The sequence below is a fragment of the Neovison vison genome, chromosome 2 (genome assembly GCF_020171115.1).
Source record: "Neovison vison isolate M4711 chromosome 2, ASM_NN_V1, whole genome shotgun sequence".
Taxonomy (NCBI): Eukaryota; Metazoa; Chordata; class Mammalia; order Carnivora; family Mustelidae; genus Neogale; species Neogale vison.
In genome coordinates this window covers 211,982,979-212,010,693 of record NC_058092.1, presented here as the reverse complement: position 1 = coordinate 212,010,693, position 27,715 = coordinate 211,982,979, and the positions used below count along the sequence as shown (strand labels likewise).

Sequence of the window (27,715 nt, the reverse complement as noted above, 5' to 3'; positions counted from 1 at the left end):
CTTACAATTCTGGAGGTCAAGAGTTCAAAATCCGTCTCATGGGGCTAGATTCACCGTGGCAGGAGGACTGGTTCCTGCTTGAGGCTCTAGGAGAGAATCCGGTTCCTTGCCCTTTCCAAGCTTCTGGAAGCTGCCTGCATTAGCTTATAGCCCCTTTCTCTGACATCAAAGCTGGCAGCATAATGTCTCCTAGGGTTTCCATCATCATTCTGACTGTGACCCTCCTGCCTCTAGGATAGGGATCTTTTTTTTTTTTTTTTGAGTGTTTTTATGAGCACTTCTATTTATTTATTTATTTATTTATTGTCAATTTATTTATTTTCAGAAAAACATTATTCATTATTTTTTCACCACACCCAGTGCTCCATGCAAGCCGTGCCCTCTATAATACCCACCACCTGGTACCCCAACTTCCCACCCCCCCCCGCCACTTCAAACCCCTCAGATTGTTTTTCAGAGTCTATAGTCTCTCATGGTTCACCTCCCCTTCCAATTTACCCAAATTCCCTACTCCTCTCTAACGCCCCTTGTCCTCCATGCTATTTGTTATGCTCCACAAATAAGTGTATAGGGATCTTTTTGATAATCAGGCCCCATGTGGGTAAGGTCATCTCAGTATCCTTACTCACGTTTGCAAAGTCCCTTTTGCTATGTAAGGTAAGTAAATCCTCATGGGTTTGGAGGATTAGAGCATGAATATCTTTGGGGCCCATTATTCTATCTGCTGCAGATACGAAGCCACGTGATGTTTCTGAGGCAAATGATCTTCTTGAAAATGGAAACATGAGGGGCGCCTGGGTGGCTCAGTGGGTTAAGCCGCTGTCTTCGGCTCAGGTCATGATCTCAGGGTCCCGGGATCGAGTCCCACATCGGGCTTTCTGCTCAGCAGGAAGCCTGCTTCACTCTTTCTCTCTCTCTCTCTCTCTCTCTCTCTGACTGCCTCTCTCTCTGTCTACTTGTGATCTCTCTCTGTCAAATAAATAAGTAAAATCTTTAAAAAAAAAATGGAAACATGATCCACATGTGGATCATGTGGATCATCACTGGTGATTCTGGAATAGGGGTCAGCAGAGCTTTCCAGGAAAAGGTCAGATAGGAAATATTCCAGACTTTGCAGGCCATCCAGTCTGTCACAATATCTCAGCTCTACCTTTGTAACCCAAAAGCAGGCATAGATAATACAGAAACAAGTGAGCACGGCTGTGTTTCAGTAAATCTTCATTTACAAGAACAGCCAGCCAGATTTGGCCCTGGAGCCATACTCCTCCTCTAGGTCTGGCTACAGCAAAAAGATCTGGGTCACCCATTAACATTGAGGTTAAGTGTGCAGGAAAATGAGACCTTTTGAGGAAGGAAAATGAAAAGCTAGCAGAAGTGTAATTGGTGTAGAGATGGGAACTAACGTATCAGCCAGGCAGATATCCATGGGACTAGGAGGTGTCTTTTTTTTTTAAGATTTTTATTTATTTATTTGACAGAGATCACAAGTAGGCAGAGAGTCAGGCAGAGAGAGGAAGGAAAGCAGGCTCCCTGCTGAGCAGAGAGCCCAATGTGGGGCTCCATCCCAGGACCCTGAGATCATGACCTGAGCCGAAAGCAGAGGCTTTAACCCACTGAGCCACCCAAGGACCCCAGGAGGTGTCTTTATGATACCAGAATGTAAACCATGACACACCAGATCACAGTTTCCCTGCAACGGGTGCTAACAACAGAAGAGCCAGCAGGCAATGTTGTGAACATCAGGTCTGGGAGAGAAATCTGCGTCTAGATGTACAATCAGTGGATAACTTGCCAATCTCTACAGGATTCTAACCAAGCTGTTTCCCAGAGAGCAGTGAGTGACTGCGAGCTTAAGCAGCAAATGTCCCAAAGATTGGTGCTCCAGCAGAGCCTGTCATTACAGTGGAAGCCAAGAAGAGGGTAAGAGAATCTGAGATCAGTGACAGTGGTTGACAGGAAGAGACTGTCACCGCAAGGACCAAGTTTACTTATCAATAGGATGACCAAGGACTTGACTGAAGAAGGGAGTTCTTATACTATTAGTTCATTTTTTTCAAGTTGAGTAAAAACCAAACCAGTCTTAAGTAACTTTTCTTCCTGAAACTTTATTTTTCTGCTCATTTTACCTAAAGAAACCCTACCCCCTTTTTTTTTCTTTCTGCAACTTCTTTCCTAAGTGACTGCTTTTTACACCGCAGCTGTTAAATTCTACAGCATAATCTATTACTTGCCTATGAAGTAAAAGAGAGTACGTTGGAAATGGACGACTTCTCTTGTTGTTGTTGTTAACCGCTTTATTCTCATGGTTTTATTTTTATTTTATTTTTTTATTAACATATACTGTATGATTTGTTTCAGGGTGAAATGAACTGCTTCTTATAGCCAATTCCTTTATGCATTTTTTACAGTCTTTTACTTTAATATCTTCAAGCATCATAAAGCCTTTTATTTTTTTTATTTTTATTCCAGTATAGTTAACCTACAGAGTTCTAAGAGTTTCAGGAATAAACTATAGTGATTCAGCAGTTCTAGTTCTGTCCATGACTCAGTGATCCTCACGGTAAGTGTGCTCTTAATCTACATCTGTTTCACCCATCCTCCCATCCACCTGCCCTCTGGTGATATATATATATAAACATGTTATACATATATCATATATATGTGAAGATTTTTATTTACTTGGCACTGCATGAGCACAAGCAGGGGGAGCAGGAGGTAGAGGGAGAAGCAGTCTTCCCACTGAGCAGGGAGCCGAATACAGGGCTTGATCCCAAGACCCTGGAATCACGATCTGAGCTGAAGGCAGACGCTTAACCAACTGAGCCTCCAGGTTCATTTGGTTCTTAAATTCCACATATGAGTGAAATCATATGGTATTTGTCTTTTTTTTTTTTTAGATTTTTTTTTTTTAAATTTATGTATCAGAGAGAGAGGGCGAGAGAGCAAGCACAGGCAGACAGAGTGGCAGGCAGAGGCAGAGGGAGAAGCAGGCTCCCTGCAGAGCAAGGACCCCGATGCGGGACTCAATCCCAGGACGCTGGGATCATGACCTGAGCCGAAGGCAGCTGCCCAACCAACTGAGCCACCCAGGCGTCCCTTTATTTGACAGACACAGTGACAGAGGGAACACAAGCAGGAGGAGTGGGAGAGGGAGAAGCAGGCTTCCGGCTGAGCAGGGAGCCCAACCCCAGGACCCTTGGGATCATGACTTGAGCCAAAGTCAGACGCTTGATGACTGAGCCACCCAGGTGCCTGGTATTTGTCTTTCTCTGACTTATTTCCATTAGCATTATATCCTCTGGTCCATCCTTGTTGTTGCAAATAGTAAGATTTCATTCTTTTCTATGGCTGAGTAGTGTCCCATCGTGTACACACACCACATCTTCTTTATCCATTCCTCAGCTGATGGACACTTGGGCTGCTTCCATAGTTTGGCTGTTGTAAACCTGCAGTAAACATAGGGGTGCACACATCCCTTTGAATTTATGTTTTCTTTCTTTCTTTTTTTTTCTGGATGAATTCCCAGTAGCGGAATTACTGGATCCTATGGTAATTCTATTTTTAACTTTTTGGGGAACCACCATATTGTTTTCCACAGTGGCTGCACCAGTTTGCTTTCCCACCAACAGTGGGAGAGGTTTTTCTCCACATCCTCAACATCACTTGTCTCTTGTTTTGATTTTACCCATTCTGACAGGTGCGAGGTGGACCTCGTGGTGGTTTTGATTTGCGTTCCCCTGATGGTGATGATAATGAGTATCTTTTCATGTGTCTGGTGACCATCTGTGTGTCATCTTTAGAGAAATGACTGTTCATGTCTTCTGCCTATTTTTAATTGGATTTTTTAAATGTTGAGTTGTATAAATTTTATATATAAATGCATATATATACATATATGTGTATATATATGCAACTATCTTCTTCCATTCAGTAAGTTGCCTTTTGGTTTTGTTTGTTTCCTTTGCTGGGCAGAAGCTTTTTATTTTGGTGTAGTCCCAATAGTTTATAGTTTGCTTTTTTTCCTCTCGCCTCAGGAGACATATATAGAAAAATGTTGCGGCAGCTGATGCCAGAGAAATTACTGCTTTATTCTCTTCTAGGATTCTTATGGTTTCAGGGCTCACATTTATGTCTTTAATCCATTTTGAGTTTATAGTTGCAAACGTGTGAGAATATGGTCCAGGTTTCTCAACACTGTTTGTTGAACAGACTTTTTCCCATTGTGTATTCTTTCCTCCTTTATCCAAGAATAACTGAGCATATAATTATGGATTTATTCTGGGCTCTCTGTTCTATTCTGTTGATCTATGTGTCAATTTTTGTGCCTGTACACACTGTTTTGATTACTATAGCTTTGTACTATATCTTGAAATCTGGGATTTTGATACCTCCAGTTTTCTTTTTCAAGACTGCTTTTGCTATTCAGGGTCTTTCGTGGTTCTGTACAAATTTTAGGATTGTTGTTTCTGGTTCTGAGTAAAGTGCTGTAGAGATTTTGATAGGGATTGCATTAAATCTGTAGATTGCTTTTGGTAGTATGATCACTTTTTTTTTTTAAAGATTTTATTTATTTATTTGTCAGAGAGAGAGGGAGAGAGAGCGAGCACAGGCAGACAGAGAGGCAGGCAGAGGCAGAGGGAGAAGCAGGCTCCCCGCCAAGCAAGGAGCCCGATTTGGGACTCGATCCCAGGACGCTGGGATCATGACCCAATCCGAAGGCAGCTGCTTAACCAACTGAGCCACCCAGGCGTCCCTAGTATGATCACTTTAACAATATGATCACTTTAACAATATGAGAATGGAAAATCTTCAATTTCTTTCGCTAGTGTTTTGTAGTTTTCAAGGTATAGGTCTTTCACCTTCTTGGTTAAGTTTACTCCTAGATATTTTATTATTTTTGATGCAATTGTAAATGGGATTGGAGTGGGGTGGGTTTTTTTTTTTGCATTTTTCCCTTGTTTAATTTTTTAATTTAAATTTAATTAACATAAAGTGTTAGTTTCAGAGGTAGAATTTAGTGATTCATCGGTTGCATATAACATCCTGCGCTCTTTACAAGTGTCCTCCTTAATGCCCATCGCTGTTAGCCCCACCCACCCACCTACCCTCCAGCAACCCTCAATTTGTTTCCTGTAGGTAAGAGTCCCTTATGGTTTGTCTCCCTCCCTGATTTTATCTTATTTTTCCCTCCCTTCTTCTATGATCCTCTATTTTGTTTCTTAAATTCCACATATGAGTGAGCTCATTGGTTTTTTCTGACATATTTTGCTTAGCATAATACAGTCTAGTTTCATCCACATCATTGCAAATGGTAAGATTGCATTTTTTGATAGCTGAGTAATATCCCATTGTATATATGCCACATCTTCTTTATCCATTCATCTGTTGTTGATGGACATCTGAGCTCATACCATAGTTTGGCTGTTGTGGACGTCGCTGCTATAAACACCTGGGAGCACATGCCCCTTTGGATCACTATGTTTCCTCTGGGTAAATACCCAGTAGTGCAGTTGCTGGGTCATAGGGTGGCTCTATTTTGAACTTTTTGAGGTACCTCCATGCTGTTTTCCACAGCGGCTGCACCAGCTTGCATTCCCACTAGCATCATAAGAGGGTTCCACTTTCTTCGCATCTTTGCCAACATCCGTTGTTTCCTGACTTGTTAATTTTAGCCATTCCTACTGGTTTGAGGTTTTGATTTGTATTTGATTTGTATATCATTGTGGTTTTGATTTGTATTTCCCTGACGCTGAGTGATGTTGAATATATTTTCATGTGTCTCTTGGCTATTTGTATGTCGTCTTTAGAGAAATATCTGTCCACGATCTTTGTCCATTTCTTGACCAGTTTGTTTGTTCTTGGGATGTTGAGTTAGATTGGATTGTTTCTTTTGTTTTTTGCTACTTCATTATTAGTATATAGAAATACAATGGCTTTCTGTATTTTGATTTTGTATTCTTCAACCTTTCTGAATTCATTTATCAGTCCTAGTAAAGGTGCGTGTGTGTGTGTGTGTATGTGTGTGAAGTCTTTTTTTTTTTTAAAGATTTTTATTTATTTATTTGACAGACAGAGATCACAAGTAGGCAGAGAGGCAGGCAGAGAGAGAGAGAGAGGAGAGAGCAGGCTCCCTGATGAGTAGAGAGCCCGATGTGGGACTCGATCCCGGGACCCCGAGATCATGACCTGAGCCGAAGGCAGCGGCTTAATCCACTGAGCCACCCAGGCGCCCCTGTGTGTGTGAAGTCTTTAGGATTTTCTATATATAGTATCATGCCATCTGTAAGTAGTGAAAGTTTTCTTTCTTCCTTACTGATTTGGATGCCTTTTATTTTATTTTATTTATTTTTTTTGTGGTCTGATTGCTGTGGCTCGGACTTCCAAGACTATGTTGAATAATAGTGGTAAGAGTAGACATATTTGTCTTGTTCCTGACCTTAGGGGAAAAGCTCTCAGTTTTTCCCCATTGAGTATGTTTTCTGTGGGTTTTTCATATATCGCCTTTATTATGTTGAGATATATTCCCTCTAAACTGACTTTGCTGAGGGTTTTCTTATCACGAATGTATGTTGTACTCTGTCAAATGCTTTTTCTGCATTTATTAAAATTATCTTATGGTTTTTATCCTTTCTTTTATTGATGTGATGTATCATATTGGTTGATTTGTGAATATTGAACCACCCTTGCATCCTGGGAATAAATCCCACTTGATCATGGTGAATGATTCTTTTCAGTGTATTGTTGGATTCAGTTTGCTAACATTCTGTTCAGGATTTTTGCATCTATATTCATCAGAGATATTGGCCTATAGCTCTTTTTTTTTGTTAGTATCTTGTCTTTATCTGGTTTTGGTATTGGGGTAATGCTGGTCTCATAGAATGAATTTGGAAGTTTTCCTTTCTCTTCTATTTTTTGGAATAGTTTGAGAAGAACAATTATTAACAATTCTTTAAATGTTTGGTAGAATTTCCTTTCCTGGTGAAACCATCTAGTCCTGGACTTTTGTTGATTGGGCATTTTTTTTAATTACTCAATTTCATTGCTGCTAATTGGTCTGTTCATATTTTCTCTTTCTTTCCTTATTCAATTGTGGGAGGTCACGTATTTCTAGGAATTAGTCCAGTTCTTCTAGGTTGTTCAATTTGCTGACATACATCTTTTCATAATATTCTCTTACAATCCTTTGTCTTTCTGAGGTGTTGGCTGTTTCTCATTCTGTTACCCTGGGGTACTACTCTGGGGTAACAGAATGGATACCCCAGGTCTTTTTATTGACCTGGGGTAACAGAATGAATTTTGACCATTGATATTCAAGTAATTACTGATAGGTATGTATTGCCATTTTGTTACTTGCTTTATGGTTGTTTCTGGAATTCATTTCTGTGTTTTCCTTCTCTTGCTGTCTTCTCTCAAGCTTTGGTGGCTTTCTTTAATGATATAATTCCTTTCTCTTTATGTTTTGCATATCTGTTACTGGTTTTTGATTTGTGGTTACCATTAGGTTTATATATAACATATATATATATATATATATATAGCAGTCTATATTAAGTATATAACATATTAAGCTGTCTACATTAAGATGCATACAATGGTCTGTATTAAGTTGCTGGTCACTTATGTTTGAATCCATTCTTTACTCCTCTTCTCCCCACATTTTAGGTATATGGTGTCATGCTTTGCATTCTTATTTTGTGTCTTCTTGGATTTTTATAGATATACTTAATTTTACTGCCTTTGTGTTTCCTACTTTTTGTCTTTCTTTTCTACTCAGAGTCCCCTTAATATTTCTTGGAGAGCTGGTTGAAGGATGATGAATTCCTTTGTTTGGGAAACTCTTTCCCTCTCCCATTCTGGAGGATAGCCTTGCTGGATAGAATATTATTTGCAGGGTTGGTTGGTTTTTTTTTTGTTTGTTTGTTTGTTTTTGTTTGTTTGTTTTACTTTCAGCACCTGCATAGATCATGCCTCTCCAGGGTAGCCTGCAAAACTTCTGCTGAAAAATCAGCTGACAGCATTATGGGGTTTTGCTTGTATGTAACAGTTTTCTCATGCTGCTTTTAAATTATCTAGCACTACTTTTTGCCCTTTTAATTACTATGGGACTTGGTGTGGACCTCCTTGGGTTGATTTGTTGGGGGCTCTCTGCCTCTTGGATCTGGATTTGTTCCCTTCTCCAGATTCAGCAACTTTCTGGCTATTATCTCTTCAAACAGATATTCTGTCTTCTCATTCTGGGGTCCCTATAATGTGAATGGTATCATACTTCATGGTTCACTGAGGTGCCTTAGTCTATTTTCACTTTTTTCCCCCTCTCTCCTGTTCAGCAGCATAGTCTTTCAAAAACAGTTCAGTATCTATGTGGAAGACTGCACACTTAGAGCTAACTATGGTTCTGCTTACTAAATTGTAGCCATTTGAAGCTTAAATGTCAATATTTTCACAAAGTGTTTACAAATATTTTAGTAAAGTCATGAACAATGTGCATTTGTGATTAAATGTGCTCATCCTAGGACCTAACTGGAACAAATTTCTCTAGAGAGCATTTCAAAAGGCGCTTACACAAAACCAGCCCACAAGAAATTAAGGTTTGATCGTTATGTTTATTCCTCCTGTTCGTGCCAGTGTACCAACGTGGAGTTATGCTTCTTTCCCTTTTGCTGCACTGTTATACAACTGGGGAAAATGTGTGCTTTATTTATGAAGATTTTTTTGAATACTGGAAAAAACTGTTTTCAAGAGGCTCACAGCTTAGTGAGGGAGATCCAAACAGAAAATTATCTGACAAAGTGATAGAGTAATAAGAAATTAGCTGGGGAGTATTTTGAGTTGTAAACGATAGTTTCCAATTCTGGTAAAACTTAAGCAGAAAGGAAGTTTTCAAATGATAGCAGCTAGCTCACTGACTCTCTGGGAGAAGAAGAAAGCCCGATTTGAGTCTTTGAACCCAGGAAGGATGCTCAGTATCGGGCCAAATCCCTGGCCCCTGGTGCCAGAACCCCACCAACGGAGAACAGCTGTGATGATCACAGCTGTGACTGCCAGACGTCCCTGCCTTAGTGTCCCCAGTGCTGATGTATCTGATTAACGGAAAGACTTTTTATAGGCAGAAGGGAATAGGACACAGAAATTATACTAGCAAAAAGTAGAGTAGTTGTAGTCAGGTCACCTTCGTTTAGGGGACACAGGGGTCTGTTGGGCAGATTACCTTAGTAGGATTGACTGGTTTAAGATTCCATTCCTGGGAAGGGCTGTAACTAAAAAGTGAGTATTAAGTCTCCGCTTGGTGGCTTGAGGCTTAGCATAAGTGACCCCATTTTGGGCTTCTTGTCTCTTTCTTTAACAGGAATTAGAAGAAATGTGATTGGACCAGATGCTGGGGAGCTGTTATACCATACTTAGGATTCTAACTTTACTCTGGAAAGTAAGAGTAACCTGGGCGGTTTTGCATATCTGATTACTCTAATAGACATGGGGAGATATATTTAAGAAAACAACACAGGATGCACGGATACCTATGCCCTTAGACGTTATGAGAATCTGAGAGCAAAAGGGATGGGGGTAAAGACCGAAAACTGGAAGGGCTGGGTGGTCAATGTGATCTGAGAAGAAAAGGAAAAGTTAAGAGTGATGCCCAGGGTTTTCCTTTTGTAGGACTGAATGGACAATGAGGTCACCACTGGAGGTAAGTAGAGGGAAAATCTTTTGAGTGGAGGGAGTAGAAGCATCTGTCAAAGTAGGGTGAGTTGAGGGTCAGATGCCTGAAGAATATTCAGGTCTGAGTATCTGCAGTAACTGAGTATCAGTTGAACCTATGAATGTCAAAACTGGATGGGAGGAAGGGAATAGAGATCAAGGACCAAAATATATGAATATCTTAATGTTTCAAGGGCAAGTGAAAGAAGGGGACCTTCAGGAATAAAAGTAGGAAAGAGCAATCATATTATAATTGGCCCAGAGTGGGGATTCAGTTATCCAGGGTCTGGGCCAGTAAGATTTGAAATGGGAGGAGTCATCACCAAAGTTTTAGATTCAGGCTGGTTCTGGTTTCCACCAGCTTCACTGCCTGTCTCAGTCATCACTTCTGAGAAAAGAATGATCTTTACCTTCTCTTTATTTACATCAGTAGGAGTAGGTAGGTCAAAAACCCTTTGCCATTGAAGGAAAAAAATCAGCAAATTGATTTCTGGTCCAGGCTCTGCCAGAAATACCCATGTTTTGACTTTGGATATTCTAACCTTTCGCAGGTTATGTGCTTTTCTGAAAAATAAGAGACTTTAACCTGATAATCTCCAAGGGTTCTATCAGCTGGGTTAGTCGGGAGACAGAAACCTTATATTATTTTAACAGAACCATATAAAGAATTAAGTAGGCATTGAAGAAAGGACCAAAGGAAAATAAGTTTCAGAGAGCCAGCACCTTCCAGAAGCAGCTGCCACTGGAAGTCTATGAGAACAAAATGAGAGCGGTCTGCATTCCCACAAAACATAGGAGGTCCTCAAAGAGCCAACTCTCAGCCTTCTGAGAAGGCGCGCTGCTCGTGTCTGAGGAGCACAATGACCCTGCTTCCAGAAGCACAGGACAAACTGAAGTCTTCACTGCTGCCGGTTATAACCTGCCCTGCAGACAACACTGCCAGGGTGATGCTGCTGAACAAAGCGAATAGGAAAAACCCCTTCCTCCCCCAGCCTCACAGCTATTCTGCTCTTCCTACAGGACGTTTCGGTCTCTGAGCATCTCATTCAACAGTCAACTGATGAATAAAGAAAAATATAATTTCATCACTGAAATGGAAGTAAAGAATATACTGAATCCGAAGTAATGGGACACACACACAAAAAAAAACCCTGGAAGATAAGAAGGGTCAAAGCTTAGGGTGACTTCTGAAGCCTGAAGACTTTGACCTTCGTTGACAATACAGGATGCCAAGGCAAGAGATAAAGCCAACGCCTGTCAAGATAAAGAGTACAATAGGAGACCCTCTGATAAACCTGGACGCAAAGCTATATAAGCCTTTATCTGTAGTAATACAGGTAACCAAGAAATCAACCGCACCCTGCAGGAGGAGTCAACAAGGCAATGTGTCTATCTCCAGCTAGACACTAGGGTAAGGAGAGGAAACTGCCTTTGGAATTTGTAAACCACAAGTTGGTTCTTGTGCCAGATTATGGTCTGAAGTCCCACTAACTATATGGTTTGAAACCCCTAGTAGAGAATTTAATTCAAATCGGTTCTGGGTAATGCCCCCAAGGGACAGGCAAACGCTTTCCCAGGGAGCTCAGCTTTCAAAGAATGCCCACAGATAAAATGCTGGGAGTGAGCAACTCACAGTCAAAATTCACAAGGCACACAAGGAAACAAAGCACCATGAATAAGAACCAGCAGAAATCTCAGTAGTAACCAGGGAAACTGATAAAAAGTATATTGAATTGGCACTCAGTTTGGCGTTACCTAGTGGGTGGATGCACATAAGCATGTGCTTAACCCGCATTCCTACACTACATCCTAAAGAAACTCTTAAACATGTATCTCAGGGGTAATATACCAGAATGTTCCTAGCACTATTGTTCATAATGGGAGAAAATCCCTAGCAATAACCCTACTGAGCAGCATGACAATGGATACATGGTGGCATATTCACACCCTGCCTTGCTGCAGGAATGAACTAGCCTCACTGTGTGCATTGACACAGATGGATCGTTAATAAAATAATACTGAACAAAAGCCAGAGAAGAATATGTCAAGTATGAGTCAGGCCATTTACATAAATTAAAAAAGATACACCTTGTTTAAGGGTATAGGCCAAGTAGTAAAACTAAAGTGAAAAGCAAGAGAAAATGATTATCACAAAATTCAGGATAGGAGTTATCTCTGGGAAGGTAAGTAGGAAGGAGGTATAATCAAAATGGGATCATCACAGCGGGGTTGGGGGGTTCTACTGTGGCTGGATAGAATGTGATCCTGCTTTAGAATGTACATTTTACACACTTCTGTGTGACTGCGCTCACAAAAAATCAGACATGATCCCTACAGTCCTTTCCCAACCTGTGGGACCTACTGTCAGAGTGATGTACTGTCCACACTTTCAATGCCAGCCTCTTTGGCCATCAAATAAAAGGGACCCGATTTTCTCAGCAGGTCTTGAGGGCTGCTATACTCTACAATCTTCCCGTTGTCTAAGACCATTATCCTGAAACAAAGGAGAAAGAAAGGTGTCAGCAGTCATTTTACATCTTGGCATTTGTATGAACAATCAGGACCACGACATGGTATATTCATTCATGAAAGGCTACAAAGCAGTGAGAACGAGTGGACAGCAGCTGTCTGCATTGACACAGGTGGGTTCCATATATATGGCCAAAGAATCAAGTAGTAGAAGAATACAGTAGACATCCCTTTACAGAAGTTTTTTTTTTTTTTTTTTTTTAAATATAGACCTTGTTTAAGGGACCCTGTTGTCTCCAAACAGATTCCAAGATTACGGACATTACCCCCATTTTTAACGTACTATGCCAGAGCTGGAAAAAGCAGGAAGCGTCTAGTCATGGTTCAGGGGTTGAGAAGATCTGGGGTTAACACCTGCCCCTCATGGCTAGGGTCTTCACCTCCTCACACTCCGTTAATAATCATATACAATTGCCCATTTTGCCCTCAAGTCCATTCCCTTAACCCTGCTGGCTTTCATTCACTTGGTGTATACTTTTGGACAAATTCCTTGAAGCTTTGGTTTCCTCATCAGTAAAATGATGGTGTTTAGACTTTCAGCTGTGGGGTATTTTATGACTAATGCTGTTTCTGTCATTCAAGGGCCCAGTAGTGTCTGTCAAGCTGTCCCCACACTCACTTGTCGCTGTCCATGATGGTGTGCAGCCTGTGTGCAATGGTGATGGTGGTGCAGTGGGCGAACTCCTTTTGGATGGTTGTCTGGATGAGGCGATCAGTCTCCAGATCCACGGCAGCGGTGGCCTCGTCCATGATCAGAATCTTGGATTTCCGAAGCAGAGCCCGGGCCAGGCACAGCAGCTGCCTCTGTCCTACGCTGCAGCCAAGGGATCAAAGTGAGCATGGCCCCTGGGAGCCATGGCCAGTGTGTGACGGACGGGGTAGGTCACGTTCCAAATCCAACTTTTGAAACCCCAACTCCTAAATTCCCCCAGAAGAAACACCTCACAGAAGAGGTTAAGACAAGGTTTTCCAAACTCTCTCCTACCGCAGGTGCTTAATTTTAAAAATTCATAGGCCTGGGTCCTGCTCTTCTCAAATACAAGGGGGAGGAGCCTCAGGGCATGTATTTTTTAATAAATACCCCAGGCAATTTCCATGTTTCATGAGTTTGGAAAACCGTAGCCGGGGAACCGTTCTTTGGATCCCTAGGTGATATCCCAGCACACCAACAGCAATTCCAAAATAGGATGGGAGGTCACCAAGTTCACCACAGCCGTATCTGACCCAACACCATTAATATAGGGTGACGCCACATCAGAATGTCCCAGTGGCATTTCTTAGCAGCCTCAGCAAATCCATTCATTATTTTAATGTGTAATTCTAGTCTCAAGGCTAATTATTTGTTCAAGGCCTTCTGCCTTGATTAGAGACGTAGCTATCTAATGAACACGGTGTCTTGGTGTGAGATGCAATGTATGTGGAAATCGAATATGCTTGTAAAATGCAAATCGCTTTAATTTGCTAAAAGCCAGTAATGAAGGCTGGACCTCTTACTTACATAAAGCAGCTTTGGGAAATGATGTGGAGGAAATATTTGGGAATTCGCTAATTGCTCTTTCCTGCTGTGGCCATTAGGGAACATATTAAACAGAGGGGGGCGGGCTAAAGTTCTGTAATTCTCCACAAGAAAATTTCTGCTGGCGATGAAAAGTCACCCAAAATGAACTCCCAGTTTTCTACTGTAGTGTCTGCACAGAGACAGGGCAAGACTGGAGTTCGGTTGCATGCCCTCCTGCCTGGCCCCGGGGGGCTTCCTAGAGCAGGCTGGGGCCCAGGTGCCAGTCTGGCTTTCAGCCACTGTCTCTCTCCACATGACCCACCTCCCATCACTCACCAGAGAAATGGAGGCTTCAACCCCTCCAACCCAGGTCTGAAATCAAGGCCCTGGTGGCGCCATTTAGGTGTCCCCAGCATGAAGAGAGAAAGAGGGTCGGATGTGGTGTTCTCACAAACCAGACATGTCAAGGACCCCATGTCATATCCGGCCAAAGGAGCTCCACAGCCCCTCATGGCTGCTTATCTGCTACACGACATTTTCTACACGATCAGGACATATTTGTGGACTGAAGGGTGTTTTGCATAGGCCTGAAGACCCACTTACGTGCTGCTAGTTCCCAGATCTGTTGCTGATGGAAAACAAACGGGATGGCATTCTGTATCAAGGCTACACACTGATGTCACTGATGTCACCTGGGCCCCGATTCAGTGGGTCTAGGGAACCACCTGAGCATTGGGATTTTTAAATATTTCCCTAAGGGGTTCTAGTGTGTAGCCTCACTAAGACTCTCTGCTCTAGGTAGTGCTTCTCAAGCTGTAATGTACACACAGCTCACCTGGGACTCTTGCTAACACGTACATTCTGATGAGTCGGTCTAGCGTCAGAGTCTGCATTCATAACAAGTTTCCAAGGGAAGCCAGAACTACTGGGCCACCCTTCTGTTCGGAGCTTCCTCAGCTCAGGGTCCATGCCCTGTCTACCACTTGGAAGGCACCCAGGACCGGAGTAATTCTGTGATCCCACAGAATACTATTAGCACCAGGAACAAAGGGATGCTTCCCCCCACCTCCTCCCACTGCCTGTGGGGGGAAGTGGGTTAAGAAACATTACCTAAGGTTGTCACCAGCTTCTGTCACTTCATGAGACAACCCAAGTTGCAGGCCAGACACAAAGGATTTGAGGTGAGCCAGTTCCAGGGCCTTCCAAATCTCCTCATCTGAGTGGTTGTTAAAAGGGTCTAGGTTCATCCTCAGGGTTCCAGAGAAAAGGATGGGATCCTGTGAGTCAAGGGAGGAGGGGGGCTATTGAAGCTCATGACAAGAAAGGGTCTAGCAGGTTTTATTTGTGGCTAGAAGAGGGCAGATAGGACCGGCCCGAGATGCACAGCTCATTAGTGGTCAAGCTCTTGCGAAGACTAGGGGGCTTCCACAAGATAAAGGGGAGCTCTCGGTTTTTTCACTTTGAGATTCATTTGTGGATTTCCAAGTTCACCTCAGCATATCTTAAGAAGGTAAGAGGAATGTTCCACACCCTCACATGAAAATTCAGGGTATGGAAGTGAAGGGATCAGGGGTGGGCCAGGGAAGGGACAGTACAGTCATGGAAGAATGTATTAAGCTTTTGAAGAAGCTGGAGAAAAGATTACATCAAACTGAGTGAATATCGGACAAGCCAAACCATCCCCAGAGTCTTGGCTACAAGAACAGAGGAGGAATGATTCTAATAAGGACCCACATACCACCTCCCACCCCCAGGCCAAGAAGCCACCCAGGCAGACCTTATTTGGGAGGGTCCAGAGGAAGCCAAAGGAAAGACTTTTTTGCTGATGCACACTAAGCGTTCCACTTGCTGGCAAAAACCTGCAGCAAATTCCCTCCGCTGTCTTTTAACGATAGCAAATGGGGAGTATAAAGCTTAATGGTTTCAAGCTTCAGCAGCAAAACTGCAAATGTTGATTGCAATGGTCTTGTGAACCCAGGATGGGCTCTAGAAATGCTAAATAATCATCTGCTCTATTTCACTTCTGTTGTGTTCCTGCCACCTAGCGGTTAGATGCTGGCAGTCACACAAGCCTATCCCCACAAAATGCCAGCGTTATTTTTAAGTTCTAGAAAGGATGTGTCTTAGGGAACGGGCGTAGATATTCTGGGTAGCCTGCAGAAATGACACTGCTAAGTGAATATACATCAAGAAGAAGATGCATATGTTTCCTGCATAAAATCTGTCCCCTGCGGCTGGTACAGAACAAGTTCTAGAACTCACCTGGGGGATGATGGTCAGCTTCTCTCGGAGGTCATGGAGACCAATGGAAGCAATATCTACTCCATCAATGATGATCTGGCCACCTGCAGCCTCGAGGATTCTGAAGAGGCCATTTGTCAAGGAGGACTTCCCAGCTCCTGTCCTGCCGACCACACCAATCTGTAAATACATTTCCTTTGCACATTAGTTCACCATGTACTTCTTCAGGGGGATGATTTTAGCCTGGGCCATTCATAACCCCAGGTGGAAAGAGACAGTGATTGGCTCCTCCTTCTCAAAGATATTTTACAATATTTTGGTTTTGGTGAGAGAAAAAAAGTGCCCAGATGTCAGAAAAAGAGGCCTTCTCATTCTACTTTCTCAATCACTGTTGCTCAGAACTACAATGACTGTTGGACACATCAGCAACTGTTACAATTATGACTGGACATTATAGGTTTTAAATCTTTGTTTAGAAGTGAGGAAAAGGGAAAGTCAGGCCTCACATCACTTGAGAACCCCATCAGCAACCTTACCCAGACTTTTTTTTTTTTTTTTAAATGTTTCTATGTTTTTACATCAGACCCCAAGTCCTTGAGAACAGGAGCACCACAGGAAGGTGCAGGACTTTGCAGACCAGAGAACTACATCATTCTCTCTGCTGGGACCACATTGCTGTCCTCACCAGTTCCTTCCCTAGGCTGGGTGCTTCCTGACTTCCCCTCCACAAGACCTGGCCCTTACAGGAAATGAGCCCCCATCAGCCAGAGGCAAAGACGGGTGCTGCCGCCCGCGCCTCAGGGAAACCGGGAAGGGCTGAGCAGAAAACCCTTCCAGCCCTGGTAAGTCGGGTTTTTTGTTTGTTTGTTTGTTTTTTGGTAAGTCGGTTTGATCCTTTGTTGATATCCTGCCCTCTGGTGGTGGAACTGTGTCCCTGCACCTTCCCAGGGCAGAAGACTGCCCTGACCCTCTCATTCCGCCCAATAATGAAAGCAGAGTCCAGCTGCTTTCCACCCCTGTGTCCAACTGTGTCCTGATCACGAGGACGCACATTCAGGCCTTTCTTCAGCTCCACTTACCTTCTCCATGCTCCTAATGTCACAAGTGATCCCTCTCAGTACAAGATCCAGCTCCGGCCGGTACCGCACTTGGTAGTTGTTAAACTGGATCTCCCCTTTGTTGGGCCAACCTGGGGGAGGTCTCTTATCAGTCACCCAGGGTGCCTGGCAAAGAGACAGGAAGAGAAGTGCTTTACATGGTGGCAACTCACTGAACAGTCCCCACAGGTCTCGTGTCACAGACTAGGAGGATAGCAGTGTCCTAGCCACCTGTGGGCATCTGTATTGACTAGAATGAGTTAGACTAGTACTTCCAGAAGGTTCCTGCCTTATTCAATCAAAGAAGCTCCATTCCACAGTGCTGCTCTGTGGACTTCCAGAATGAAGACACCTTTAACTTGGTGCATTCCAAGACCTCACCTCCCCCTAAACCATTTCCTATTTTAAGTTTCAAGAAATTGGGTTGAATTAGAGCAAAGCAAACTTTAGAAGACCCTTTGTGACTCCACGTAAAATCGCTAGACAGGGTAAAGATGCACTCTGGAAGGGAACATTTTTCTTTTGCCTTGTCCCTGGGTTCTTCTAAATCCTCCTTACCTCGTTTTCCACTTTTATGTACTCATTTATTCTTTCAACAGCCACAATGTTGGTCTCTATTTCTGATGTCATCCTCACTAGCCAGTTCAAGGTCTGTGTGATCTACAGAAAAAAACCCAGAAAACTAAAGATCACCTCTGGCTCAGATACCAATTCAGGCAAGCCATAAGGTCAATCTGATGCCCACTTTGTATTAGCACTATGCTGAGCTCTTTGAGAGAGCAGGGAAGTGTCAGTGACAGTCCTCACCTCCTTGGGGGAGGCAATGAGACCAGTATGGTCTGGAAGACAATTAAGACCTCAACCATGTGATGGCACATGAAAGACAACACGAGACCAGAGCAGCTGGGGCTAAGTTGGGGTTGGAGAAGCTGGCAGGTGGTAGAGTGGGACCAGAACTCCAATCTCCTGCCTGGAAGCCCAATGTTCTCTGTAGAAGGAATAGTGGGTGGCATTCTATAAATGGGGAAAGCATAAGAGAAAACTGTCCAAAAAGCTGCTTCCTCTCTCTGCTTTCAACAAGAGCCCAAGGCTCGGGGTGGAGCATCGACAAGGACCCTCCTTTACCCCAGTAAACTCCTGCCTGCAGAAATACGTGTAACCAGCAGTAAGAGCTTGTCCAAGTCTGCGCCAGTCTAGAGCCTGGGGAATCTGTGGATTACTTTGAGCAAATGGTGGTTGAAAAGAGGGAGAGTACAGGATGTTGGAGAGGAGAGTAACCACTTTGTTTAGGTAGAACCACGTGAAATGAATTGTTGATATCTGAATGTTTTTGTTTTCATTTAGTCTAATCGTCATCTTTGCCCCATCCCCCCGAGGTTAATAAGCCCAAAAATGGGGTTGAGGGTAATGAAGGAGCAGTGGCGCAAGGAACTGAATAACTCTGGTGTATAAGAGAGTTCTCTTTAGGGCCCTTCCATGATTGCCTTAGGCCTTAACAACTCCAAATGAGCACAGCACCATACAGAACGGACTTGGTAGTTATGTAAGCCAATATATTAGTTCCCAAAATATCGTGAAAGATGGCCAAATGACTCATAAAATGAGTATCCTTTAGTGAATACAGATTGTAGTGTCAGCCACAACCTTGGGCACTAGGAAATAATGTATTGCCTAGTCATACTGGGGATACATTATATAGTTTACTGGACTACATTCTTCATTAGAATTTATTCTGTGATTTAAGAAAAACAAAAATAGAAAAACATATTCAAAAGACTTTGTTACTATTATGGAAAAGAAACTGGGGGCACCTGGCTGGCTCAGCTGGTGAAGCTTATGACTCTTGATCTCAAGGGCATGTGTTTGAGGGGCGCCTAGGTGGCTCAGTGGGTCATGACCCTGCCTTTGGCTCGGGTCATGGTCTCAGGGTCCTGGAATCAAGCCCCGCATTGGGCTCTCTGCTCAGCAGGGAGCCTGCTTCCCCCTCTCTCTCTGCCTGCCTCTCTGCCTACTTGTGATCTCTGTCTGTCAAATAAATAAATAAAGTCTTTAAAAAAAAAAAAGGGCATGCGTTTGAGTCCCACGTTGGGTGTGGAGCCTTCTTAAAAAAAATAATAAACGAAAAGAAACTCATTTATTCTCTTTTGACTAGAATCAGGCAAAGAGGCAGGGAACTATCAGATTAAGTCATATTGAATTGCTGTCTTCTTTTAAGATTTATTTAGAGGGAGACAGTGGGAGGGAGAGTATGTGCACGAGAGTAGGGGGGAGAGGCGGAGGGTGAGAGAATCCCAAGCAGACTCCATGCTGAGCAGCACAGAGCCCAGCACAGAGCTCTATCTCACAACCCTGAGATCACAACCTGAGCCGAAACCAAGAGTTGGATGCTTAGCCCACTGCGCCCCCCAGGCACCCCTCACATTGCTTTCTTAACTCCCAAGGGCAGCAAAATGTTTGTCCATTTTTCCAGATGACACTGGTACCCACTCAGAAAGGGTAAGGAACATGTCGATAGGTTACACAATTAGTAAGAGACAGAGCCAGGGCTTGAACCTCAGTTCCTTAGTCCCTCTGGATCTAGAAAGGAATCAAGAACACAAACTCCGTAGTATACTCTAGACTCAGTTTGAGAATAAGTGCATTAATTTAGCTCCCAACCTTCATACTCACATTAAGCGCATTGGACAAAACAAAGCCCACAGTGTCTCCACGTAGGTTATCTTTATAAATAACCATCATCAGGGATGAAAAGAAGACAATCAGGTTCCCAATCAGCTCCAGACGAATTGCAAGCCACCTGCAGGGCAACAGAACCAGAGAAAAAGTGTCACTGACATTCACCTCCTTACCTTAACCAGCAACCTACATGTCCATGGAACATGGGGAGGGACTGAGTTGGTTGGGCTGTGTTCTCACAAATACCTCAATCTGACTATATCATATGTTCCTAAAGTCTTTTAAAATTAGGTTTTAGAAAATAAATGGCATTTTAAAGGTACTAGGGAAGTTTCCTACATGAAAGGAATCCTGTGATTCAGGGTCTCTCATACTCGCCAAAGCAGAAGAATTGTCTGAGGTAATTATTAAAAATATAAAATTCATGCAAGAAAATTCTGGGACTCTTTCCCAGGAGATTGATTCAGGGAGCCTAGAGTGGAGTTTGGGAATTCACTTTTTTTTTTTTTTTAAAGTAAACTGTACCCCCAACATGGGGCTCAAACTCAAAACCCCAAGGTTGAGTGACATGCTTTACCAAGCAAGCAAGCTTCTTTTGCCACCCTACAAAGAGTGTCCTGCCTGTGGAGAATCTCACATCCACTTCTCAGGGATGCCGACTACGAATGCCCAGCTCACCCCACTTGTTTGGTACCTGGGATATCAAATGCTTATAGAGGTCATTTGACTTATGATATAGGTTATGTTCTAATCATTGTAAAAACAAGAACTGAGATTTTCCTTTGAAGGTCAAGGCATTTTACCTAGCTTGGTAAATAGCAAAGTAGGCACAGGGACCCCGTCTCTGACCCTGAAGCCCATACTTTCTTCTACTTATGGGACAGCCATGTTTGGCCACAGTGAAATTCACATCACTGGCTACACCTCCCCTCCCATAGCTAATATCAAACACGTGGAAGCTTCAAGTGCATATTTCAGTAAATACACAGGGGCAGCCTCACCTGTTGGAGACAATCCAGGAGAAGACACATTTCTGGTTGGTGTCAATCTGCCTCTCATTGTGTTGCAGAAATCGCTGCTGGTGCTCAAAGGCACGGATGACGGACAAACCTGACACTGTCTCACTGAAGTGAGAGTAGATTGGGGACCTGGTGACAGAGTCCAGGCGTTTCAGCTGGCGGGAAGTGGCCACGTAAAATATCTGGACCCCAAAAGTAAAGAGTCAGTCACACAATCATGTTGCAGATGGAATACCTCTTCCTCGGTGGCCTTTGACCTTCATGGGCACTGCCCATATTTGAACAAGACAGAAGCCTCCAGCCTCGCCTCTGGCTAGAGGAATGAAGAGAGAGGCGCAGAGGAAGAGGCTGGTGGAGAACAGAAGACAATGAAGGCGAGGAGATTATAGCCACATGAGGAATTTTGTCAGCCTCATCCATATTCGCACACACTGTCCAAGTGACAGTTTTTGTAGCAGCTAGAAAAATGGTCTCCAAATGGATTTTGTAAATTGTAGCTGGGATCCAAGGGACATGGAAAGTGGAGAGGGGCAGGAAATGGCCAGAGAAAGGCATTCTGAGGTTTAGACAAAAATTGAACAGTCAGGTAAGTGACCATACTGTGCTTCAGTGGTTTGTGAAGATAGAGATAGTTCTGGAAATGTGTGGAGTGTCAAGAGTCTAAGAACTAGAACTAGAAGTGTACAGTTGGATTTTGAGACACAAGGGTTGAAGGAAGAGGTTCAGTGGGATGAGGTTCAGTGGTGCTATGAGATTCTGTGGAGATTTGTTGAAACCAGGAAAGGGATGGGCGTTTGAGTGTCAGAATTCAAAATGTTATACCTGGAAATTTCCTTAAATATCCTGCTTCTTTATTGGCTGAGAGGCGGTCATTGAGGTAACAATGCACCTGAGGAACTTAACACAAATAAGGGGGTATCACCTTACCACAGGTGACAGGGCTGCCCTTGAATGAAAGTTTTTTGGAATTGTTTTCCCAAGGCGAAAAGATCATCCTAAGGAATTCTCTCCACAGCTTGCCTCCCCTCATCAGTTTTTTTTTTTTTAAGATTTTTTTTTAAAAGATTTTATTTATTTATTTGACAGAGAGAAATCACAAGTAGATGGAGAGGCAGGCAGAGAGAGAGAGGGAAGCAGGCTCCCTGCTGAGCAGAGAGCCCGATGCGGGACTCGATCCCAGGACCCTGAGATCATGACCTGAGCCGAAGGCAGCGGCTTAACCCACTGAGCCACCCAGGCACCCTTTTTTTTAAGATTTTTATTTATGTATTTGACAGAGAGAGATCACAAGTAGGCAGAGAGAGAGGAAGGGAAGCGGGCTCCCTGCTGAGCAGAGAGCCTGATGTGGGGCTCGATCCCAGGACCCCGGGATCATGACACGAGCCGAAGGCAGAGGCTTAATCCACTGAGCCACCCAGGCGCCCGCCCCCATCAGTTTTTAATATGGGAATGGAGTCCCTTCTTTTTTTTTTTTCCCCTGAGAATTGGCTTTCAAGCCACCGGTTCCCTCAAGAACATACTGACATTGAGCCTACAGACATCCCATCATTCATAGGCATCGCAGTGAAACTAGAACTACCCTGAAGTGAGAAGAGATCTAGCTCCTGCCGAGATACATCTCCCAGCAGATAAGCCTAAGCCAATCAAGGAAGCAGCCATAGTATATAACCCTTCTAGAAGCAACCAATGACTTAACCATTATGGGAGATCTTACTGAACTTCAAGATCATCCAGAGCCAACCTCTGGATGGCTTGACTACCTCAAGGTAGTCTTGGATCCAAACATAAATCTGCCCCATATAAGCTTCTGGGGGGGCAGCAGCTAAGGTGAGATTTTCCATATACCAATTGGTATTGATGTTTGAGCTCTAGACAGTGGCCTACAGCTCCTTGGTATATCAATATAGGACTAAATGACAAAGATGCTGGATGGGACTAAGTGACTAGCAATAGACAAAACAGAAGATTCTCAGGAAAGAAACTGGGCTTTCATAAGAAGAGAGGAGACCTAGCTGTTCCCAAACCTACCTGAACAGACACATAAATGATGCCAAGAGGAATGATGACGACGACGAAGATTGGAGTGGCCGTGCAGATCATGACAAGGGTGCTGATTATTCCCAGGAAGCACAATATCCAGCTGCGCAAGGATAAGGGAAGGGTGTCATCCACTGTGGAAATATCCTAGGAACACAGAATTAGAAGAATGGTATACTAATGGATTCCTGCCCCATTTTCCATCTTCCTGATTCCAGCAGAGAATTTGTTTGATTCTGGGTTCTCAGTGTCTCCTTCGTTTAATCATTTCATGATATTCATTTGCAATATACTGTTGTGCTCCTCCCAATAGCCAATCTCATTTCTGTAATTTCTTCATCTTTCTAAATCCCTCCAAACAGACATGGAAGTCACCCTTCACCTTTTTCAATAGACTTCGTAAAGGTTTTTGAATTTATTAAACCAATGTAATGGCTTAATGTAAAGCTAATAGAGCTTTACAGGTAAATCCTCCTATAACCAAGCCAATTCAATTAATCTAACAATACAAGGGGCCTAATTCCATTGAGTGCCTAAACAGAGCCTGGCACATAACCAGCATTCAATTCGTATGAAGGCTCCAGTCAACAAGCCTGGTCACCCCCACTTGACTAAAGAACCATCCTCTACCTAGGAAGTTGTTTTCTCCACCGAGCACAGAGCTTCAAGGGGAGAGGGAGGAGGAGTTTGAATGCGACCCTTGCCTGACCAGTGTTCTAACAGAGTAACCCAGAGGTGAAAAATGGGTCTTGCTGCCATATTGCCTTCATGTCATGCTGAATAAATGAGCAAATGGACGGGTGGATGAATGGATAATGGTTTAGTATATTGTACAAGGAAGCCTGACTTACACTTTGGGTTTCCCTGACTGATTATTTCTTAGATTATGCTGATTCTACAATTAGTAACATGTGATTATCAAGGCAAATTCAAATTATCTCTGGAGTGTCCCAATCTGAAAAGGGTAAGTTTCCCAAGAGAGTCCTGAATGACTCCTGAGTCTAATTTACCTTCCCAAAGTCATAGCAGGATGCAAATAACTTTATGTCCAGGATTGGCAGAAAAAAAGAAATCCTCACAGGCTATGAGTTCTATGTAGATTACTTTTTACCCCTACTTGGCACAGATTCTCCAGCTTTCTTTCTTCCACCCTTTCCCTTCACCTCTTCTTAGGGGCTCAGCTATCAATCCTAGAGGATTCTAAATCAAACTCTCCTTTATAGGCATGGGCCACCTTCCCCTATAACTCACCATGTAATCAAACACTAGCTTCCTTTTTCATGCAAAAGCAGTGAGCAAAATAGAACAGTTGCCTTACTAACTCACAGTAAGAGTTCTGCATTCTTTTTTCAGAAATTATGTATATTTTGCAACATAAGAAAAGGGTGTGCAATTTTTGCAAGATTCCCATGAGAATCTTCCCATCTAAAATTGTGTGCTATTTTAGGTTCTGTTGAAGAGCAGAAAACCTATTGAAGTGGTCCCCAATGACATCATGGTCACCAATTTTGTCCTAGAGGAAAGTGATAAATGCAAACCAATCAATGTGCCCACTTTTGAAGCAGGCACTGTGTCCCCAGAACCTGGCTGTGGGCTGGCCTTTCTTCTGTCTGCTCCAAGACAAAACCAGGAAGGGCCCATAGCTGCTCAGACATTTTGAAAAACATGCTCCCTCTTCTAATAACAGAGGACTTAAACTGTGCTGATGACAGTTGACTGTTACTCAGAATTCCTTGCTTTCTTCCTCTGTTTCTGAAATTACTATCTCCTATGCATTGAGAATGAATGAGTTGGGTTTGGCCCTTGGAAGAGAGCCATCTACAATCTTAACGTTTAGTGAGCATTCCAGTGTTCCTCTTGGGTGCTCGAGAAGTGCTTTGGAATGAGTGAATGCCAAGGGCTCCAGGATCTGCAGTATGTAGAGACCAGGTTTTAGAATCTTATTAAAATTTGGGGCGCCTGTGTGGCTCAGTCAGTAAGCATCTGCCTTTGGCCCAGGTCATGATCCCAGGGTCCTGGGATCAAGCCCCCACATAGGGCTCCCTGCACAGTAGGAAGCCTGCTTCTCCCTCTCCCACTCTCCCTGCCTGTGTTCCCTCTCTCGCTCTGTCAAATAAATAAAATCCTTTTAAAAATTAAATTAAATTAAATTATATGTGGCTCTCTTCCACAGTTCAGACCCAGTTTATTCTTAAAGTAGCAAAGATAGAAGCAGGAACAGAACATAGACCAAGCAAAGGGTTTTCCTGATTTCCCTTTTATTCACCATTCTAGCCAGTGATAGTGCTTTTACTTGTGTTTCCCCCTCAGCAGAATATTCCTTCTCATTTTGCTTCTACAGCCAACCCCTGGCTCCACCATCTCCATGGCTAAGAAAGTTCCTTCTAGGACCTAAGTCTCATGTTTTCTGACATTTCCTGCCCTGTCACCCAGGCTGAGCTACTACTTCTGTTCTCTGTCACTGTTTTGTGTTCCCAGAACACCAGTCTACACACATCGCTGTCACTGGTTTTACTGTCTTCCGTCATACTCCTCTCATTTCCTTGGTTGTTTCCCTCACTAGATGGTGAGCACCTTAAAGGGCCAGAGCTTTTTGTCTCTGTGTCTCCAGGATCCTTGGGACCTCATCCTGGGTATGCAGGAAGCATGTGCATGCTAAGTGGACGGAGGAACTGTACCGGCATGGGGTTGCCTCGGGCCATGGGAGAATTCTGTCCCTGTCAGGGTGGAAACACCCTCAACATACAAACACATCACACAGCCATTCAGGTACTTACCCCAGCAAACCTGTTCACAATCCGGCCTGTGGGCGTTGTGTCAAAGAAACTCATGGGTGCTCGAAGGATACTGCTTAGCAGTTGCCTATGAAGGATGTTTGATGCGTGAGTAGAACCGTGGGCACTCCAGAGATTTGCTATGAGCACAAATGCACCTAGAAACAGAACCGTTTAGTCAGCAGGATCCGCAGGACTTGTGCCAAGGACACAAGGGCATTTTTTTTTTTTTTGCCCTGAGTCTAGGCAAAGTACACAGACGAGACAGATTCTCTAAGAGATGGCTGTTATTGCCATCAGACGTACCTTGCACGCATCCCAGAGCTCCGTAGATGCCAATTCTCAGGTTTCTCTGAGATGCTGGATAGTCAGTGCCATTATAGGTTTTAGAGTCATTGGTCCAAGCACTGAGCCAGAGGTTGGATCCAATATAAGCCACAGAATTGATCACATAGGCCAAGATGATGAAGAATATCGAATACCATCCTATTGCTCCTAGGTACTTGAGGTAGATGGAGAACTTCACCTGAAAAGCCCCATCCTCAGTGTTAGAAATCCTAATGGCATTTGGTGAGGAATTACCTAGAATACCAATCACAAGGAGGAGTGGCCTCCCCTGGAAAAGTGGATAGCAGGTAGCAAGGTTTGGTCATCTGTGGTCTATCTCTGCATTGGGCCAGGATCATAATCAATGCTGAAATACAGTGCAGGGGGAAATAACATCACATTATTTATTATTTTTTTAAAGATTTTATTCATTTATCAGAGAGATCACAAGTAGGCAGAGAGGCAGGCAGAGAGAGAGGGGGAGGCAGGCTCCCTGCAGAGCAGAGAGCCCGATGCGGGGCTCGATCCTAGGACCCTGAGACCATGACCCGAGCTGAAGGCAGCGGCTTAAACCACTGAGCCACCCGGATGCCCCATAACATCACATTATTAATGAGCTTCTAGATGCTATTAAGGGAGAAAGACAAAAACAGAGTGGAACGTCGACGACGACGACAACAACAACAGCACACACACACACACGCGTGCGCGCACACACACACACACCAGAATAGGATGGGGTTTATACTGTAGACCTTGGATTATTAATTTGGACTTATTAATTTGGATTTAAATTTGGACTTAAGTTTTTTAACTTTAATGTTTTAACTTAAAACAAGTTAAATTATTAATTTGGACTTAAGTTAAAACCAAGGTCGTAGGGGCGCTTGGGTGGCTCAGTGGGTTAAAGCCTCTGCCTTCGGCTCTGGTCATGATCCCAGGGTCCTGGGATCGAGCCCCGCATCGGGCTCTTTGCTCAGCAGGGAGCCTGTTTCCTCCTCTCTCTCTGCCTGCCTCTCTGCCTACTTGTGATCTCAGGCTGTCAAATAAATAAATAAAATCTTAAAAAACAAAACAAAAACAAACAAAAAAACCAAGGTCTTAGGTTTAAGGTCTTAAGCTTTACTAATTTGAGTCGTGTGCTCTGAGATTGATTTATTAGTGTTCTCTGGGTCCAAGACTTGCATCTCAAAGCAGTTTTATTGTTCTCTCCCCATATCAGAATGGAATCATTCATGAAATGTGCTAGGAGGATATACATGGGAAACCTGTCATTCTTGGAAATATGATTTGATAGAAAGCCCAAAGCCTCTACCAGTATTTCAAGGATGAATTTAACGATTTGCAAAGCACACAAGACTTATCTCTCCTGTAGACAGATAGTCAAATTATCAAACTTTACAATGTTCAGATCCCAAGCCTTGTATCACCTGAAATGGAACTTTTTTTTATGGTGCCCACCTTTCCAGTTTGTATGAATTCCTTCTTAATTAGCTTTTGTCCTTTCACTGTTTCTTCTTCCTCCTTCAGGGTATTCACATTCCGAGTTTTCAAAGAGTTTCTTAGGGATTTCCGATGCCTGCTATTGGACCTAGAACTGAGAAATCGCGGGGGGGGGGGGGCGGAATGCGTTCTTGAGCACGTAGGTGCACCCCAAGGTCAAGAAGCAAGCACGTGTCACAGTCACTCTGCTTACATTGAAGTGCTCTGGGGGAAATCTGCCACCCCCCAGCCCCCACTCCATTCAAAGAAACAAAGGAAGGGCTGGGAGTATCCCGGTGTCCACTCCCTTGGGAAAAGCCCACAGAGAGAAAGAGAACG

The 27,715-nt window shown here is 43.4% G+C and overlaps 1 protein-coding gene across 1 annotated transcript in view; it reads right to left on the bottom strand.

The window, feature by feature from the left end:
• Window positions 1–11,397: 11,397 nt before the first annotated feature.
• Window positions 11,398–27,715, bottom strand: part of ABCC2 (ATP binding cassette subfamily C member 2) — a 75,335-nt gene continuing 59,017 nt past the window's right edge. The window contains exons 21-32 of the mRNA XM_044240300.1: window positions 27,356–27,491; window positions 25,874–26,093; window positions 25,571–25,725; window positions 22,785–22,940; window positions 20,739–20,938; window positions 19,732–19,858; window positions 17,620–17,721; window positions 17,044–17,187; window positions 15,986–16,144; window positions 14,834–15,000; window positions 12,845–13,039; window positions 11,398–12,190 (exon numbers count right to left, since the gene is read on the bottom strand). Coding sequence (XP_044096235.1) covers window positions 12,061–12,190; window positions 12,845–13,039; window positions 14,834–15,000; window positions 15,986–16,144; window positions 17,044–17,187; window positions 17,620–17,721; window positions 19,732–19,858; window positions 20,739–20,938; window positions 22,785–22,940; window positions 25,571–25,725; window positions 25,874–26,093; window positions 27,356–27,491 — 1,891 coding nt within the window. The 3' untranslated portion in view covers window positions 11,398–12,060. The remainder of the gene's footprint in view (window positions 12,191–12,844; window positions 13,040–14,833; window positions 15,001–15,985; window positions 16,145–17,043; window positions 17,188–17,619; window positions 17,722–19,731; window positions 19,859–20,738; window positions 20,939–22,784; window positions 22,941–25,570; window positions 25,726–25,873; window positions 26,094–27,355; window positions 27,492–27,715) is intronic.